Source organism: Zalophus californianus, chromosome 16 (assembly GCF_009762305.2).
Source record: "Zalophus californianus isolate mZalCal1 chromosome 16, mZalCal1.pri.v2, whole genome shotgun sequence".
NCBI lineage: Eukaryota > Metazoa > Chordata > Mammalia > Carnivora > Otariidae > Zalophus > Zalophus californianus.
Genome location: NC_045610.1, coordinates 20415831 through 20433882, shown reverse-complemented (window position 1 = coordinate 20433882; position 18052 = coordinate 20415831). Strand labels below are relative to the sequence as shown.

The following is an 18052-nucleotide window of genomic DNA, read 5'->3' as shown; positions in this document are numbered from 1 at the left end:
CTCTCATGCTCTCTCTCTCAAATAAATAAATAAATAAAATGTTAAAAAGAAAAAAAGACTTAAAAAAAAGTAAGAAGGAAGAGGAAACAGCAAAGTGTGACCAAGGACAATTAGTCAAGGGAGGAGAATGAGGAAGACAGTGATGTCAAAGAAGCCTGGAGTGTTCAATAGGGTCAGCTTCCCCCTAAAAGTCAGAGGTTATAAGGGGGTTATTGACTTCTTTCAAGGAGTCAAAAGAGACCCCCTAAAGTAAGGATACTCTTTCAACTTTTTCAGAAACTTGGCAAAAGAAGACAGCAATTTAGAAAGGAGAAAGGGCTGTGCTTTTTGCAGCTGGGGCAGTTCAAAGACGAAGAGAAAGATACAAGTGGAGAAGAAAGACTGGAGACTTAGAATGGAACAGAAAGACAGGTGAAAGAATCATTCTTAATATGGAGTGAACTGGACTGTGATACAAACTCTGGAGAGGAAAGAGGGGAGGGTTCACGTAAACATGGCCTCTATTTCCTCTGCAAAATAATTCATCTCTTGTCCCTGAAGGACCGGCATAATGAAAGAGGAGCAGCTTAAAGAAAGTGCCAATATTGGTCCAAGCGAGGTACTGCGGTAAGAGCTTCACATTCACCATCTCACTGAATCCTCACCACAATCCTATGAGGAGGTATGATTATTATCACCACTTTACAGATGAACTAAAGATATATTAAGTAATTTGCCCAAGTCACACGAACCAAAATTTGACAGAATCAAACTGACAGAACCAAAATTTCAACCTAGGAAAGGTGGTCTGTAGAGCTCCTCCTCTTAATCTCTGAATGACTAAATAAGCCATTTGCTACTCACAATACCTGATAAACTGGTAGTGCAGGCATTCTTTCTCTTACACAAATATGGAAAAGAGATTGCAGGGAGGTAACACCAGGACTTACACTAGTTTTCTGCCTCCAATTCCAGTGTTCCTTCCATAATGATGATAAACTATGACTAATAAAAGCTGCTGACCACAAGAAAAAGCATTCCACTGCCAATCCATGACCTCTGAGCCCCAATATTCACACACTCCATCAGAAAGGTATCCACTATACTCAACTGAAATGCAGGGCAGTGGAGGAGGCCTTCCTTAGCCCTGATCTGAGGCCCTTTGGAAAAGTCTAACATGCTTTACCAAGGTCTCCAAGTGACAAGAGACTTGAGTTAGTCTAACCCTGGAGAGAAATAGCACCCCCTAAATGAGTGACTCAAATGGAGGTTAAGGAGCTTTTTAAACCTATCAGGGTATTGGCTCTAACAAACAGGTTGCCCAGCCAGCCACAGATAAGCATGTTCTTAATATATTTTAGACAGTTAACAAGTTAATAGGAGGGAAGGTACCCTTCTAATTGGGTTTCTCTGAGAAGTTTGAGCGGAATTAGCCAATTACATTCTCTATCCCCCCATCTCCCACTGTGAAATAAGAAAAGCTTTAAGAAAACATCCCATGAGTAGCTAGGGTGTTACCTGACTGCATATCCAAGGTGGCCTGCAATTTAGGGGGGCAGTAGATAGCATTTGCTGTAGTTCGAGCAGAGGTTAAGGCAGCTCGGGCTTTCGGCAGGTTGCTCAGGGCATGGTATGTTTTGCTTTCTAAAAGCTGTACTTCCACCAAAAGGGCTTTGTCATCCATCTTTTTCAACTCCCGCAGCAGCTGAGAACCTAGAGCAGGAAAAAATATATACCCCTTTGTTAGCCATAATCATAATACCTTAATACTATAACATCTCACTCCCACCCTCACAAGAACACTTAGGATAAAGAAACCTGCCTGAACTCAAAGAGAAGTGGTCTATTTGCAAGAATTAAATTTTTTTTACTAACATGCTATCTTCCCAAAGGGAAACACAGATCTCTTTCAAGTTTTTGGCACACTAATGAAAACATTAGAACCAAAAGTCCTATAAGCTTCCTTCGAAGATTTGAATACAATGAGAAGTTCCACCCAGAACACACTGAAACTAGTTATTCAGTTCAGACAGCCACTAGAGATCGCATTCTCTTCCTGTCTAGGAATCCAACGACTAAGAAATGGCAGGCACTAAGTAGGTAGGGGAAGGAAAGAGTTCTGGACATGCCAATGCTCTCCAAATACACCTTCTTCCCATCTCAGATGAGGAAATCATATCCAAACAAACTTGCATCATATATAAAAATTAACTCAAAATAAGTCAAAGACCTGAACGTAAGAGCTAAATCCATGAAACACAGTAGTAAATCTTTGTGATCTGGAATTAGGCAATGATTTCTTAGGTATGATACCAAAAGCATAAGCAACAAAAAAATAAATAAATGGGACTTATGGGCGCCTGGGTGGCTCAGTCGGTTAAGCATCCAACTCTGGATTTCGGCTCAGGTCATATCAGGGTTGTGAGATCAAGATGCGTCGGGCTCCACGCTGGGCATGAAGCCTGCTTAGGATTCTCTCTCTCCCTTCTCCACCCCGCTCCACCCCCCCACTCACACGCATGCACACACTCTCTTTCAAAAATAAGATTAAATTAAAAATAAATAAATGGATTTTAAATTAAAATGTGCCTCAAAGGACACTACTCAAGAAAGTGAAAAGGCAATTCATAAAATGGAGAAAAAAATTGCAGATCGTGTATCTGGTAAGGGACTTTTATCCAGAATAAACAATAAAAACACAAACAACCCAATTAAAAAATAAGCAAAGGACTGAATAAACATTTCTCCAAAGACATACAAATGGCCAATAAGTACATAAAAAGATGCTCAACATCACTAGTCACTAGGGAAATGCAAATCAAAAGCACAATGAGATACCACTTTCACCCCCACAAAGATGGCTACAATGTGGCATAACCACACAATGGATATTCGGCAATAAAAAAAAAAAAATGAGGTAGTGATACGTGCTCCAACATGGATAACATGAACACATGCTAAGCGAAAGATGCCAATCACAGAGACCACATATTATATGACTGTTTATATGAAATGTCCAGAACAGACACACCCACAGGGGCAGACAGTAGATTCGGGGCCGCCTGGCGGGAAGGGTGGCAGGGATGATAACTAATGGGTACATGGTACAAGGTTTCTTCCCAGGGTGACAAAATGTTCTGCAACCAGATTGTGATGATGACTGTACAACTATGAATATACTAAAAACCACTGGATCATACACTTTTAAAAGGGTGAATTTTATGGTCTATGAATTACATCTGAATAAAACTGTTATTTTTGGGGGGCGCCTGGCTGGCCCAGTCAGAAGAACATGCGACTCTTGATTTTGGGGTCATGAATTTGAGCCTCACATTGGGTGTACAGATTACTTAAATAAATAAAACTTAAAAAACAAAACATCTTTTTAATGCTACTTTTCGTTTGAACCAAATGAAATGCCATTTTGCAGGATAAAAACTGAATATTGGCAATTTTTTCACCTTAAGATCATGAGAAGCCATGTTCTTCGATCTGGGGAAAACAGTCCAAATCTACCAATTACAAAAAAAAAAAAAAAAAAAAAGCAGCAGGCAAAGACTTCAGGGTGTTCAAAGGCCACACAGGGGAAAGGCTTTAGTCAGCTCACTCTAGTCACCATATACATTTGCACCAATTAATTTCTTGAGTTTTAAAATAGATTTTAAGTGTAATTATAAACAAGTATAATAACATAATAGGAAAACACTTGCCGTTTGACCCTTTGGTTTCCTAAATTTGACAGATTAACTCTAGTAAGTTACTTAGAACTTCCAAATGGCATTTCTCCATGACAGATTCAGTTAATGCAAAGCCACTTTAAATCCTTCTTAGAAGTAGGCAGAACGTAAATTATTAATATGTAACTAATGAGAGTGGCCAGGTTCAGAATACATTTAGTTAGCCAGCTAGGTTGCCTTATTACTTTCTATCAGCTTACTTACCCAAATGCAATGCTTCCTGGTACCTCTTGGTATCAAAGTACAAAGACACCAGTCTTGCCTAGGAAAGAGAAAAGGCATTGACTGATAGAAAGAAAGAAAAAAGCCAAAGAAAGAAATCAAAGATTGACAGTCACAGAACTGTTACTGTTGAATATACACATTCTGGAGAGAGCATCAAATCTAGCCTAAGCAACGATGTAGCCCAGGGTACTATCTGCTACTATGGCCGGTGACTGTTAAGCTCACTGTCCTGCTGCTTAGTTCTCTGAGCCACACAGCAGGTATTCTCATGAGTGGGATCGCTATCAATAATCTTTGGGTGCCTGGCTAGTGCAAAATTACTGAAAATACTTTTGATCAGAATGGTGTTACTTACATTCACAGCCTAATGCCTAGAGACCTGAAAGCAGCACTAATGTAGGCACATACCTCCAAGGCTTGGCGTAAGAAAGTTCGTTTCTCTGATTTGGCCCATTCGATGCACTCTAAACACAACTCGACCTGCAACAAAGAGACAGGAAATGCAATATTATGTCCTCACATTCTTCCCACAAACCTTGCTTTGGAGAATAGCTTTAATTTCCTCCTTACATATTACCCATCTTGCTCTACTTAATGTCTCAGGGGACATACCTTGATCGGTATCTCACTGTGTAATGGTTATATCATAATGGAGAATCAACTTGACTTTTTACACACAAAGTATCTTTGTGCTTAGATTGTGTTCTTTTGAAAAAGAGCTTCCTGGGGCACCTGGGTGGCTCAGTCGGTTAAGCGTCTGCCTTCAGCTCAGGTCATGATCCCAGGGTCCTGGGATCGAGTCCCACATCGGGCTCCCTGCTCAGCGGGAAGCCTGCTTCTCCCTCTCCCACTCCCCCTGCTTGTGTTCCCTCTCTCGCTGTCTCTCTCTGCCAAATAAACAAAATCTTAAAAAAAAAAGAAAAAGAGATTCTTCTTCAAGATTCCTCGTATACCTTCCCAGGAGGGACCCAGAACTTCCAACATATATATAGCCTGGAATACAGATTTCTACAATGGCTGAGAAATCTTTAAAGCAGAAATTTCTCCCTAAATAGTTACAAATAGTAATGGCAATGTGTTAATATGAACCCATTGGTAATAAAGGGGAGAAATTCTCAGCCTAAGCACAAATGCCTTGTTCCTAACAGTTGCTCGTAAGACTCAAAAGGCCCAGCTGGCTCTTCCCTTTCCAATACTAACAAGTGCAACTAACCAATTCATCATCACAATATAATACACTCAGCATGTATTAAAGGGAGTAAAAAGAAATTACAATTAGCCTAACACTTAAAAGGACTTTAAGGCTTTATTTAAAAGTGCTTTGGGGGCACCTGGCTGGCTCAGTTGGTAGAACATGTGACTCTTGAACTCAGGGTCATAGTTAGAGCCTCACGTTGGGTACAGAGCCTACTTAAAAAAAAAAAAAAGGAATGAATAAAAAAATAATAAAGGTGCTGTGAACCCCCAATTCTACCTGCCACCCAAGCAGTTAAGATAATGTGCAAAATAACTGATTTAAAGCAGTGTTCTATGCTAGATGGTCTACATGCCATCAGGTACCTGTGACATACTAGCTTTGAGAAAGTACATATTAAGTACTGCAGATCTTGTATCACTTCTGTTACTGCAAGTTTTGTATTAAGATTCCTAATCAGAGCATAAAATAAGAAACTGAACTTTCGGGGCACCTGGGTGGCTCAGTCGGTTAAGAGTCTGCCTTTGGCTCAGGTCATGATCCCAGGGTGCTGGGATCGAGCCCCGCATTGGGCTCCCCACTCCGCAGGAAGCCTGCTTCTCCCTCTCCCACTCCCCCTGCTTGTGTTCCCTCTCTCACTATGTCCCTCTCTCTGTCAAATAAATAAATAAAATCTTAAAAAAAAAAAAAAGAAAGAAACTGAACTTTCTGGAGAACTGACTGCTAATAAAACAGATCTTCATGTACATCCGAACTGCTCTTAAGAGGTGTTATAAGGAAAGAAAAGGAACAGCACATAATTCAAACTGACAGATCTTCTGCCTTTAGATCCTAAGCTCAAGCTCAGTAAATAAACAGATGACATTACATGGTATTTGGAGGATTCACCAGTAAGACTCAAGGGAACCTTTATAACTCACCGAAGCCCCCTGGTGGCTACTTAATCTCCAGCACTAAATTCAACCAACTGCCTAAAAATTTTCCAAAAACTAAATTAAAAGCAAGCCAACCACAATTTCAGAGTTTTGAGTTATGTTCTGAAAAGCCAAATTCAAAGTAAGATCTCTGTTCATGACGTGAATGGAACTAAAAATACTTTGCTGAATGTGTTTAACAACGAAAATACAAGAGTCCTTAGTCCTATATGTCTTGGGGGGGGGGCTAAGAAATGCTTACCGTCCCAGTTTTACCCAGGGAGCTTTTTTAAGAATACAAAAATGGATGCCGAGGCTCCTGACTCAGTAGTCTGGAATAGAGCCTGGACACTCAGATGTAGATCTCTAGTTAAGAACTGAATTCTACTCCATCATCTCGACTGTCCCCATTTCCCTGACAGTCCAGATGTGAAGCGACTCACTCAAGGTCACATACCAGCTGCTGGGATCAGAACTTGACCCTATCTCCAGTGCTCTAGTTCAGGTCAGTACTGACATTTCTCCTAGAGCAGGGATTTTTTAACAAACTGAACTAACTGTTATCCATTACAGGGTACATGATTTGCACTATCTAGGACTGTAACTGGTAAAGCCGGCACCTCAATTCTAAGGAAAAATTTTAAAGGCCATTGGCCTTGCTACACAACTATTTTGTTTGAGGCTTTGTGCTTTGTTAATGCGGATAATGACTAATAAAGGGGATAAGAATATAGGAGGAGCCCCTGCTTCTGGAGAAAGCCCTTATTTGAGTACAAAAGCCTGATGTGACAGAAATCAGACATTTAAGTTTGTTTTGTTTTTTAAAGATTTTTTTTAATTTATTTGACAGAGAGAGAGAGACACAGCGAGAGAGGGAACACAAGCAGGGGCAGAGGGAGAGGGAGAAGCAGGCTCCCCATGGAGCAGGGGGCCCGACGCAGGGCTCGATCCCAGGACCCTGGGATCATGACCTGAGCCCAAGGCACACACTTCATCGACTGAGCCACCCAGGTGCCCCAGACATTTAAGTTTTAAATCAATACACTTAACGATTTTTTTAAATGCCTTTATTAACTAAATCCTTATGGGAAAATAGTAACTACTATTCCAAGTCTGAAATTCTCTAGCACAAACTCCTTTTTGCCATGGAAATAACTGTTTCAATAACATGATTCGATGTAAGGTTTCTCAAAATGTGCTATTGTGGCTTCAGGTGGATAGACTATACCAAAAATGGCTTCCCCTGGGCAACTACCTAGAGATCCCAGAAAGGTAAGGTTAATTTTGAAATTTCAGTTCCCTATTTGGCAAGGGTCTGGCTCAGTCCCCTCCTCACCCCAATTCTCTACCCCCCTCCCACCCTTGCCAACCACCCCATCCTCACTCTCCCTTACCTGCACCTACATCCTCACTCTCTAGGCGCTAATCCTTAGTGCTGCAGTTCACTCAATCCTAACCTGATTTCCTACCACCTTTTTGGAATACAGCAAGCTAGAAACTGTTCTGTAAATCTGACTTATGGTTAGTTTCCAAACAGAAAAAGGCAAGGAAAATCCCCTCCTCCATCCTCTTGGGTACCAAACTCCGCAACACAAAACTCCTAAGTCTCTCAACAATGTTCACAAACTTCTTCTTTTGCCTCAGGCCACAATACTACGATAGTGACCTACAACTTGCTCCCCTATCCTTTTCCATCCCTCAAAGAATTTTAAAAGAACCTAGAATGTTCCAAGATGAATACATAGCTCCAATTTCTCCAAATCAGAGACCCTGAGTCACCTAGAGAAATGTAGTAATAACATTTATGCTTGTATCTCAATTCAATAAATTTATGTCTTAATTCAAAAAAGTATCTCCTAAGCATTGACCACGGGGAAGGCATTATCCATACATTCCTCCAACAAATATGAGTTCTGTAGCTCCTCTGGGCCAAACTACTCTAAGTGCCAAGGATACAGCACTGGACAGGACAAAGTAACTATCCTCATGGAACTTCTATTCTAAGGAGGAAACAGATGTTAAAAAGCAAAATAAATATGAAGAAATGTAAAGCAGATGGGATATTTTAGACAGGAGGGCCTAACCAGACACTGAGCCACATGATAAAGGCCAGTAAATACCACTAGCCAATTACAGGAGAGCACTGAACTATGATTTAATGGACCTCCAAAAAGGAGTAGGAGAACTGCTCGTTACAAAAATGCAGTTCCATCCACTGAGTTAACTCTATGCTATGGGAAGGGAAAAATTCCGGAGACTTCGGTGTGCAAAGGAGCAGCTTTGATAATTAATTCTTTCCACCTAGAAAGTTCCAAGTAACACGTGTCAGTCTGTTTCAAACTAACATTTTTGGTCAGTCCATTATAAGGCACCCCATTTCAAAGAAAAGATGGTGCTGCTTTTTCATGAGAACAAAGTACAATTAAAAAAAAAAAAAGTTAGGGTTAGATAAGACTAACACCCCATTAAAATCACCTCTTCTTTTAAATTAGTCATAAAAATAATTCTAATGCTTTGGTTCAAAAGACAGCCATCTAAATATTAACTATTTTTGATCTACCATCATGAAACATAGTTCTGCCACAAATTTGAAAAGTTCTCTACAAATGAATTATCTACAAATGAAGTGAGTTTATGGTGTTTAAACTAGGCCTCAAAGAATGATTAAGGCAAGAAAGCAGATTTTTACAAAAGACCTGATTTCAAAGTGGGAAGCATGTCCTAGATTTCTGAAATTTCTCATTATTTACTCAGAATGCTGTGCCCTTTCATACCTTTTACTTACACCCACAGAGGCTAGAGCAAACAATCAGACATATAACCAGCCAGCTTCCTACCCCTGTCCTTATATTACCTGACATTTTATATATTTATTGATTGCCTGCCTTCCTCATTAAAATATAATCCCCATGAGAACAGTGACTGTGTTTTTATAAATGTATCCCCAGTATATGTAACAATGGTTAGCATACAGTGGGCACTCAGTGAATACTAAGCAATGTATCTGTAGGAAATACAACTATATTCTTCCTACAAACAGATTCAAGCAACCACAATCTATCCTGCTTGAATCTGCGGCTTTTTACAGAAAAAGTTTTTTAACTTTGGTAGTGTCTCCTCCTGAACTGTAGAAAATACAGCTATCTTCAAAAGTTCAGAAGAGGCTCACTGATTCCAAAGAGGCACGCTTAGCATGGTTCAGGGTCTGGTCTGAACTTGTAGAGGACATGTACAGGTACACCAGAGTCACTTCTGCACACATGAGACACAAACAGATGGATGCTCACCCCTCCATAAAGGCATATACGCAGTACAAAACACGCCAAGAAGGGATGCCACAAGACTTATTTAGTGCTCACAAGGAGCTCTGTGACACAGAATGAAAGGTACCACAGACACAGAAAATATTACAAAGGTGTGGCAATACAATACCTCAAAGACAAGAATCAGTTTGTGACCCTGATGTAATGAGGATTCCAGGGACCACTGACAATCTCCACTTACAAAGCAAAGCATGGAACAGACCCAAAGTATCAAATGCCCTGTAACAAAGAGAAACTGACATGATAAGTCCTGAGCTGTCCTCCCAGCTGTCCCTTCCACATTAGTACCACAGTGCAGGCAGGCATTGCTTTCACTGAAACAGACTTTTTGTCCATATTGTCCACCTTCTGCCATTAAAGTAGCTTACCTCCTGCCCTGTAGCTGCTTCCATATCAAGAAACAGATCAAGAAGAGATCGGACCAGACGAGCTGCTTTAGCCTTGCTGATGGAATTCAAGAAGGGTCGCACATACTTCAGGAGTCCTCCAAGCTCTGTGTGGAAGGCAATTCAGAAAAGAAAAAGTAAACATCAATATTAGAGACAAAATACCCATTAAAATAATGACCCAAGATCATAAAATCCATCCTTATGTCACTGCAATCAATCTACTATATGATACATAGTAGGAATTTAAAGCATTCTTAGCAGGTAACAGAGTAGCAAAAATGAGTGAACAACATATACCAAATTTGTATTCTAGTCCACACTCAGCTACTGGATTACTATGAGGGCCCTGGGAAAACCTCACGTCTCTCAGCCTCATTTACCCATCTTAATGACAGATAAACAGCCAAGTGCTTACAGTCTCAGAGCGCAGTTTTCTAGAACATGAAATACGCTGTGCCTCTGACACCTGAGGTAAAATCACTTCCTCACAACTGGCAAATCTGATGAGGTTATGGGAGGGGTGTTTTGTTGCTGAATTTCCAAGTCTACCATAGCAGCTCCCCCTTAAAACAGATGAAGATGTTCAATTCCAGGTTCCCTTTTCCCCTCCCAAAGTTCTCTCCAGTTTAGGCTTTTAGCAATATCACTTCCCCAGCACTGACTAAACTTTTCACAGAAAACTTAGGGTGTTTTCCCCTTAAACATATACTTAAAATTCTTCATTTATCTGTAAAGGCTAAGTCTTAAACTATGACCAAAAAAGGTGTCCACCACAGAAGTTTTTCTCCCCTTCTATAGGAAAAGAAGGTGGCACAGTCATTTTAAGGGAGCATCTTTAGAAACAAGAGTAGAAATTAGAGAATATTTCAACTCGATAACTATGGAAGTACTTTTGGAATGTAGGTTACAATTACTTTAGTGCCACCGCCTCTTTAATATTCTCCAATTGTGGACTCACCCTCCTGAGGATTCTAATTCAGGGCAAGCAAACCTCACCCTCCTGAGAATGCTAATTCAGGGTCCTGAAATCCTCAACTGCCTGAATAGTCACAGGATGCATGGGACTGTGTCAGGTACGAAAAGAACTTTATACAGTGGAAAAGTTCATTTTTTCCTTCACTCCCCAGTACTGACCTTTGATTCCACTAACATCTTCCCCATTCTGTCACTCCATTCACCCCTGCATAGACTAGACGTGTGTGTGCTTTCACGCCTCACTCCTGCTGCATTCCCATGTAGAATTTCTCCCTGATCTTCTTGATCTATGTAAACCTCAGATATCCTTTTAGGTCCAGCTAAAGTCCTATTATGTCCTCCAAGCCAACTCCAGCCTGCACTGATTTTTGCCTCTCAAATTCTTTTTACATTTGTACAAATTTTAATTATATAATCATAGCTTTTTAAAAGTAGTTTAGTATAATGTCCCTTCTCCCACAGTATTTCCTACTATGCTAGAACAATTCTGAACAATCTCTAATGACAGAAATGTTCAGAAAGCTGACTATTCGAATGTTAGTCAAACTGGATTGTTCTTTTCTAGACCCAAGTCTTTCCCTCCTTCCACATGGCTTCAAATTTCTGAAGATAACTACCATTTATATCTCCCTAACTTTCCCTTTCTCCAAGCTAAACATCTTTAGCTATTTTAACTGTTCCTCCAATGTTCTGGTTTCTAGATTCCTTGTCATTGAATAAACTCTATTTTGCAAACATACCACTTGTAGTACCCAAAACTGAAAACAATTCTCCAGGTAGGGTCTGACCAGTAGAGTCAGTCTCTTGATCTGGCCCCAGAGGTAACACAAGACAGTCTACTTCCTTTTTCTTAATAGCACTTTTGTTTAGACTGGTCCATTAAGGTCTTTTTTGACAGACAGGTAATTCCTCATCTTCCTCTGTTTTGATAAATATTTTTAAGTATATAACTTTGTACTTACCACACTGAATTTAATCTTGCTGGCTTTGGCAATAACTCTGAATCTTAATTCTGTCCTCTACTGTACTGAGTCATCTACAAAAAATAAGCAGGTCTTCTGAAAAGGCTTTTGCCATAATGCCAGATGCTGACCAGAAGAATCCCTATGACATGATGCTAGAGACTTCCCGCTAGTTGACAAATGATCTTCATACCCTGTACCTCTCATTAATACTATAGCAAACGTTCAAAGGCCTTGCTTACATCAGATATGGAGTCTGTATCATTCCTCTAACCCAGAGGTTGGTAAACTTTTTCTGTGAAAGGCCAGATAGTAAATATTTTCAGCTTTTTGGGCAATATGGTCTCATTGGCAGAATTACTCAACTCAGCCACTGCAGTGCAAAAGCAATCATAGACAATATGTGAACAAATGGGTGTGGCTGGGATCCAACAAAACTTTATTTACAAAAACAGCTGGCAAGCCACTATCTGTGGAGCCCTGCACATCTACTGGTCTGGTAAGTCTAACCAAAGAGAATGAAGGTGAGTTTGAAATAATCTTTTCTTAATAAATCCACGGTCTTAAGTGATTAAAACCTACTTATCAAATAATCTGTCCCAATATTAGTGATTACCAGTTTAAAGTGTCTAGAAATTATTCTTTTTGTTATCTTCATGCAAAATGAAACAATATTTGCCCATCCTGTTTCCTTAATACTTCTCCATCCTCCATGACTTTTCTCAGAATAATAATAGTTGCTCTATAAATATATCTGCTAGAACTATGCTTCTGATATTAAAAGACAGAAAGTGTCAGAGCCTAGAGACTTGAACTTATTTAAGGAGCCTATCTGCTCTCTCCTCTCACCTACCTTGGCTTTAATATGTTCTTCTGATGCTTTTTTTTTTTTGAAAATTATTTTCCTTCCTGGAAAAGGCTGAAGTGAAACATGAACTAAGCAGCCTGCCTTTTGCTCTAGCACCTGCTAGCATTACAGTATTTGCTCCAAGCACTGATAGTGTTATTCTTCTTACCCCAACAGAAAAACAAATGACCTCTTAGTTGCCAAAGACTCAGTTCACTTTTCATTTCAGTCTATTGTTGCTATTCATTCTCAGTTATAGTCTGTTTCTTTCATTCTCATACATAACAAATTAATTTTTTAAATCCCAAAGAATCATACCACTTCCTATTGCGATTATTTACAATAAAGGACCCAAACTTCCTTTTTAGAAGGTCACAGAGCTCAAAATAATCCTTTCAGAATCTCAAGCTATGAAATCTGCAGATCCTGAGCCTAGCCATCATGTCTGATGATGCTCAGCACCACTTTCAACCACTATTATGCATCAAACCTTGCCTTATTCACTAATTCCCAAATGACTGCTACAGGTCAGAGACCTTAAATTTTTTGAATGGAGTACTTAGCACGGTGCTAACTGTATATTAAGTGAATAAAACAAAATTAAAGATTAATGGACTAGACCTATTTTCTGTTCTCAGGGAACCAAAAATCAAAGGAAACAACATAAACCTATCAATTACGAAGAGCAAAGTTAGGCACATGAATGGAGGACCCCAGACCTCCTCAGAGTTTCTACTGTATATACCTATAACTCAGCAAACTCTTTCTTAGAAACAGTGACAAATGACCTGGAAAAGTTTCTGAAAGTCCTTATGATTCACCTGTTAAATTGCAATAGGTTTAGCTAATCACTTCGCAACTTCTCAGGTACCGAATCACAAAAAGGGGAGGGGCAAGGAATAAGAAGAGAACAAAGCATAAAATACGAATTTCAAGCAAAACAGTTAACATTTTTGCGTAAATTTTTGAAGCGTTGACTATACTACATGCTATTTGTAATTGTCCATGCTACTGGAGGAAAACAGATATTTGGAAATTTCAACAACAGAAAAATCTTAAATCACTTTATCTTTCTAGTTCTTTCAGGAAAATTACCTTCTTAATTATATTTTGTATGGACTGATTACAAAACTATTATGCAACCCCAAGCTCACATTAACTGACAGGCAAAAGGAATCAATAAATATGTTAAATAGGAGGGAAGTCAGTCTAAAATGAAAAAAACAAGGATGCATGGCTGGCTCAGTCAGAAAAGTATGTGACTCTTGATCTGGGGGTTGAGTTCGAGCCCCACGTTGTGTGTAGAGATTACTAAAAAAATAAATAAATAAACTTTAAAAAAATAAATAAAGTGAAAAATCCCAGCACTAACCACTGATAACCTGTAAGTGATTAACTATGGAAAGCATGAACCATTACACCATAAGGCCTCAAGCTCTGAAGTGGGACTAATTGGTTCAAATCCTGGCTCTTCCCCGTACTAGATGAGTGAGTGACCTTGGATAAGTTATTTAACTCTTCTGTGCTCAGTTTCCTCAGGTGTAAAATGGACAATAGTATCTACCTTATTGAGTTGTTTTGAGGATGCAATAATCATTTCCGTGCTAAAAAAAAAAAAGAGTGGTTGATAGCATTTAAAAACTCTTACTATAGATATTTTTAAATGATATTTTAAGTAAAATACAAAAGCCCTACAAACACATCCTCCCAACTGCATACACCTTTACTCAACTTTTTATTGACTGAGCCTAATAATCAATGTTAGTCATCCTTAAGTTGCAAAAGATCTTAGTTCTCAAGTTCAAGAAGTTTTGCTAACTTACACCTCTTGGATATCAATATCATTTTGGGTAAAGTAATTCATGAAGTCCCTTATCAGAGCTTAATCCATTCTAAATTAGATAAGATCTAAATTCACTTTAAAGTTGACAAAAATCATCCATTTTAAGCTTAAGAAACCTTGTCTCCCAAAATCTATTACCATTTTACTGGTCAAAGGCCCTTCCTGGTCTCTTATTCCAGTGACTCTTATTCCCAGGACACACCTATCATCAGAGTATCTCAAGCCTAGAAACTCAATGGTTCAGTTACAACTAGAATGTTTGGGCAATAACATGCACAAAGTCCCAGGTAACAATGGAAAAATCTCAGGAAGGCTCTTTCGATTTAATGTCTCACTCACCCTCTATTAGGAAAAAAAGACAGCTACTCACTGACTTGGGTGCAAAATCCCTAGTCACTTTCAAGTCAGGGGCCTAAGCTGCTGTCCATCTTAAATGTATCAGAGCTGAAATCACTAAAGACATCTGCTACTGGTGCTGCTGCCCCTATGTAAGGGAACACAGTGAAAATTCAAACCAGAAACAAATCACAGATCACTATATCCCACCAGGAACAGGATTTTCCCACACCTGCAGAACAAAACTGTTCCACAAAAGAACTGAACTTAAAGGTCCACCTAGCTTCCTGCTAAAAAACTGAAGCTCAACAAGTTGACGGTAAAATGGAATTATACCACCAATAAACTGTGTGGATGCATTCCTATGTTCCTGTACTCCAAGAGAAACTTGAAACTACCACCAGCATTTCAGGTAAAAGAGAAAGCAACCCATTTGCAGCACTTACCTGCAGCTTGTCCAGTCTTCGCCAAGAGAGACCCCAGTTCCAGGATACTCTGCTCTTTGACCTGCACTGCCTCCTCATCATTCTCCTGAATGTCACGCTTCACTGGGAGAGGAAAATGCAAACCTTCTTAAAATTCTGACAAAAAATGAAGACTGAGGGAAATTTCACCCTCACAAGACCAATTACAAACTCAGTTACCAAAAGACAAATTCTAGAGAGCTTTAAAAAAAACAATTCTTAAAAAAGTGAAATCATCATGTAAGATATGTCCCATGTAAATCATAAAAATAGATCCCTCTCTGATTTTAAATGTGCCTTTTCATTCTATGAATCAGAATTCCCCTTACCCACATACAATGAGATTTCTGTTGCAGTCACTTGGTTAAAGCAAAAATCCAAACAAGTGCTTCATACTTGTAGTGCTAAGCCCCACGTTAGGCACTTTGTTACTGAAAATATTAAACATGCCTATACGTTTACCTGCCACAAACTAAAATCAAAAGACCATTATTTACTGATGACTAAAAAAAGTCAAGAGTCTTTCAATAAACTTTAAGTCTGTGGAAAGCCTCACTAATGGGCGTGCTAGGGATAAGCAGTTCTACAAAGCCATTCAGGAAAAACAACCCAATCAAAGCTCCAGTGTGATCCTTAGGAGGGACTGCAGCTTTATAATGGATTCAGGACCTGTTAAAATAACTTTGTGCTATCTGTCCCACTTTCAACTGTTAAAAACTATTTTACCACTCAAACACTGAATAACCTCTCTGAGTTTGTGGTGATAATTTTAGTGATCATCACTAGTTATCACTTCTCTTACAAAGCATCATGACTTGACAAAAACCAAGATTAGATACTCCATGATGGAGTCTGGAAAAAGTAAGACTGTACCCATCATGACTCAAGCTTGAAGAGGGAAGGTTTCAGGGAACTCTCTCCTAGTAGAGTGGACAATCACAAAATACTCCAACTATAATGCTTACCATAATTTCGCTTTTTATAAAAGACAAAATATTAGGCACTTAGCACAAAAAAAATAAAATAAAATCCATGCTTCTCACATTAGTGTGTACTCACAGAATAAAAATATATATGTGATTGAGATGACACTGGTCCTATAACTGTAATTGACTTAATTCAAGATCAGAACTTCAAAATTAAAACCTTTCATTTACCATCCACAGATGCATCTTAACCCCCACCTCCTCTCCTTCTCCAGTACCCCCAAAGATAAAGACATCAAGATCTTGCCGTTGTTTTTTCTCTATGCAAGTCAGGGATACCAAAATTCAACGGACTAGAAGTCAACGCAAAAGCCAACATCCTGGAGGTCCCACATACACGTGCATTCTTAGGCTACTTGTTGATCCAATGTGAATCTTCTCAAGCTACGTTAAAAAGATCACATTACTACACGTGCAGTGGAAGAGCTATCCCATGCCCTAACTGAACCCTTTACGACTTGAACATTAAAAGCCGCCTCTGTCATCACAAACTTATTTCTATTCACACCTGAATCCCGGTAGAAACTTCTCAGAAGCGACTGGCTGGAGCTCCCGTTTCAGTTTTCCTGTTGTGTACAAGGTGTAAGGCAATCTACTACCAATTGACTTTCATTTTCTCTGGCAATCTGCGGCGGGCCAGTTCCCTGAACTCCACGGTTGACAACTACCTCCCCGAACTCACTTCCCACCTCTACAGGGGAGACGAGGACGATTAGTCACTCCCTCTAGCCGGGCGGTCCCATCTCGCTCTTACACCCTACAAGGGGGCAAAGGAACGTCTCGGCACCTCTTCAAACCAAATGCCAATCTGCGGTGTGTGTCCCCTCGGTATTTCCCACATTCAGAAAGAGATCTCCCTTTAGTGGAGCCTTCCGCTGTGAGGCTGGAGAGAGGCAGCAGCTCCCAGCGTCCCGAGGAAGAAAACTCCAAGAGAAAAGCGAGCGCTCGCGCTGCCACCCGGAGCGGGCTGTGCTGATAACAACGGCGGGAAACGCTGTCTATAGCGAGTTTCTCCAAGGCCCTTCAACTCGAGGCTCTCAGTCCTGTTCGCGACAAGCCCGCCGGCCGGCAGTGCTCCCGGTCCCGGGCCAGCACGCACGGGCCAGAGCCGGGGCAAGGCTGGGGAGTGGTGGGGGCCCCGGCTCGGCCCACCCTCTCACTCCACGCTGAGCCCACCGTGAGTCAGCAGCCGGCCAGTGGACGCCGGGGCTGCCTCGAAGCTTCCCACCCGGGTGGGACCCAGGGAGCTCCAGGGAGCTGCGAGCGGCCTGTGCCCCCGGCCCGGCCCCCCTCACACACAGTGAGTCAGCAGCACCAGAGCCGGCTAGCCCGGCCCCGCTCCGCCACCGCCGGCCCACAGAGGCCGAGCTGAGCCGGCAGGGTCAGAGAGGGGGCGCGGCGACCTTTACCGATGGAGTGGAGAATGTCGATGGAGGCCTCCCGGTCGGTGCTGAGCAGAGACTGGGCTCTCTGGAACTCCACCACCGCCGCTGCCGCCATCTTACCGCTTTCACACCGTCCCCGGCCGCGGCCGCCGACGCCGGAAACACACTCCCGGAAAGCCCGCCCTCGCCTCCCTCTTCCCCCCATGGCCCCCTCTCCCGTTTCCAGAGCACCACGGGAGTTGTAGTCTTGCTGCCGGTCGGGGATTGAGGGGTGAGGGTGAGAGCTGGGGCGCTCGGGCTGGTGGGCGGCAATTGCCACAGCACCGCCTAGCGGCCAGTCCGCGGGTGAAAGAGGCGGTGCCTAAGCGTTGGAGCCGAAAGCTAGTCCCCCACCCACCCCAAAAGAGGCCTCTTAACAGCAACTCTCCCTCTCGCCCTTGAGAGGACTTTTTGAGCACCCGCCTAGGTATTCATTGGAAAGCCGTTTGGCTT

At 41.1% G+C, this 18052-nt stretch overlaps 1 protein-coding gene across 3 annotated transcripts in view; it reads right to left on the bottom strand.

Annotated features, from left to right (window-relative positions):
• Positions 1–17742, bottom strand: part of PSMD11 (proteasome 26S subunit, non-ATPase 11) — a 28496-nt gene extending 10754 nt beyond the window's left edge. For 2 of the 3 annotated variants that reach the window (XM_027626466.2, XM_027626467.2), the window contains exons 1-6: positions 17585–17742; positions 15172–15273; positions 9742–9866; positions 4350–4421; positions 3921–3978; positions 1498–1692 (exon numbers count right to left, since the gene is read on the bottom strand). In XM_027626466.2, coding sequence (XP_027482267.1) covers positions 1498–1692; positions 3921–3978; positions 4350–4421; positions 9742–9866; positions 15172–15273; positions 17585–17675 — 643 coding nt within the window. In that variant the 5' untranslated portion in view covers positions 17676–17742. The remainder of the gene's footprint in view (positions 1–1497; positions 1693–3920; positions 3979–4349; positions 4422–9741; positions 9867–15171; positions 15274–17584) is intronic. The other variant, XM_027626468.2, reaches the window with a different exon arrangement.
• Between the last annotated feature and the right edge of the window lie 310 nt (positions 17743–18052).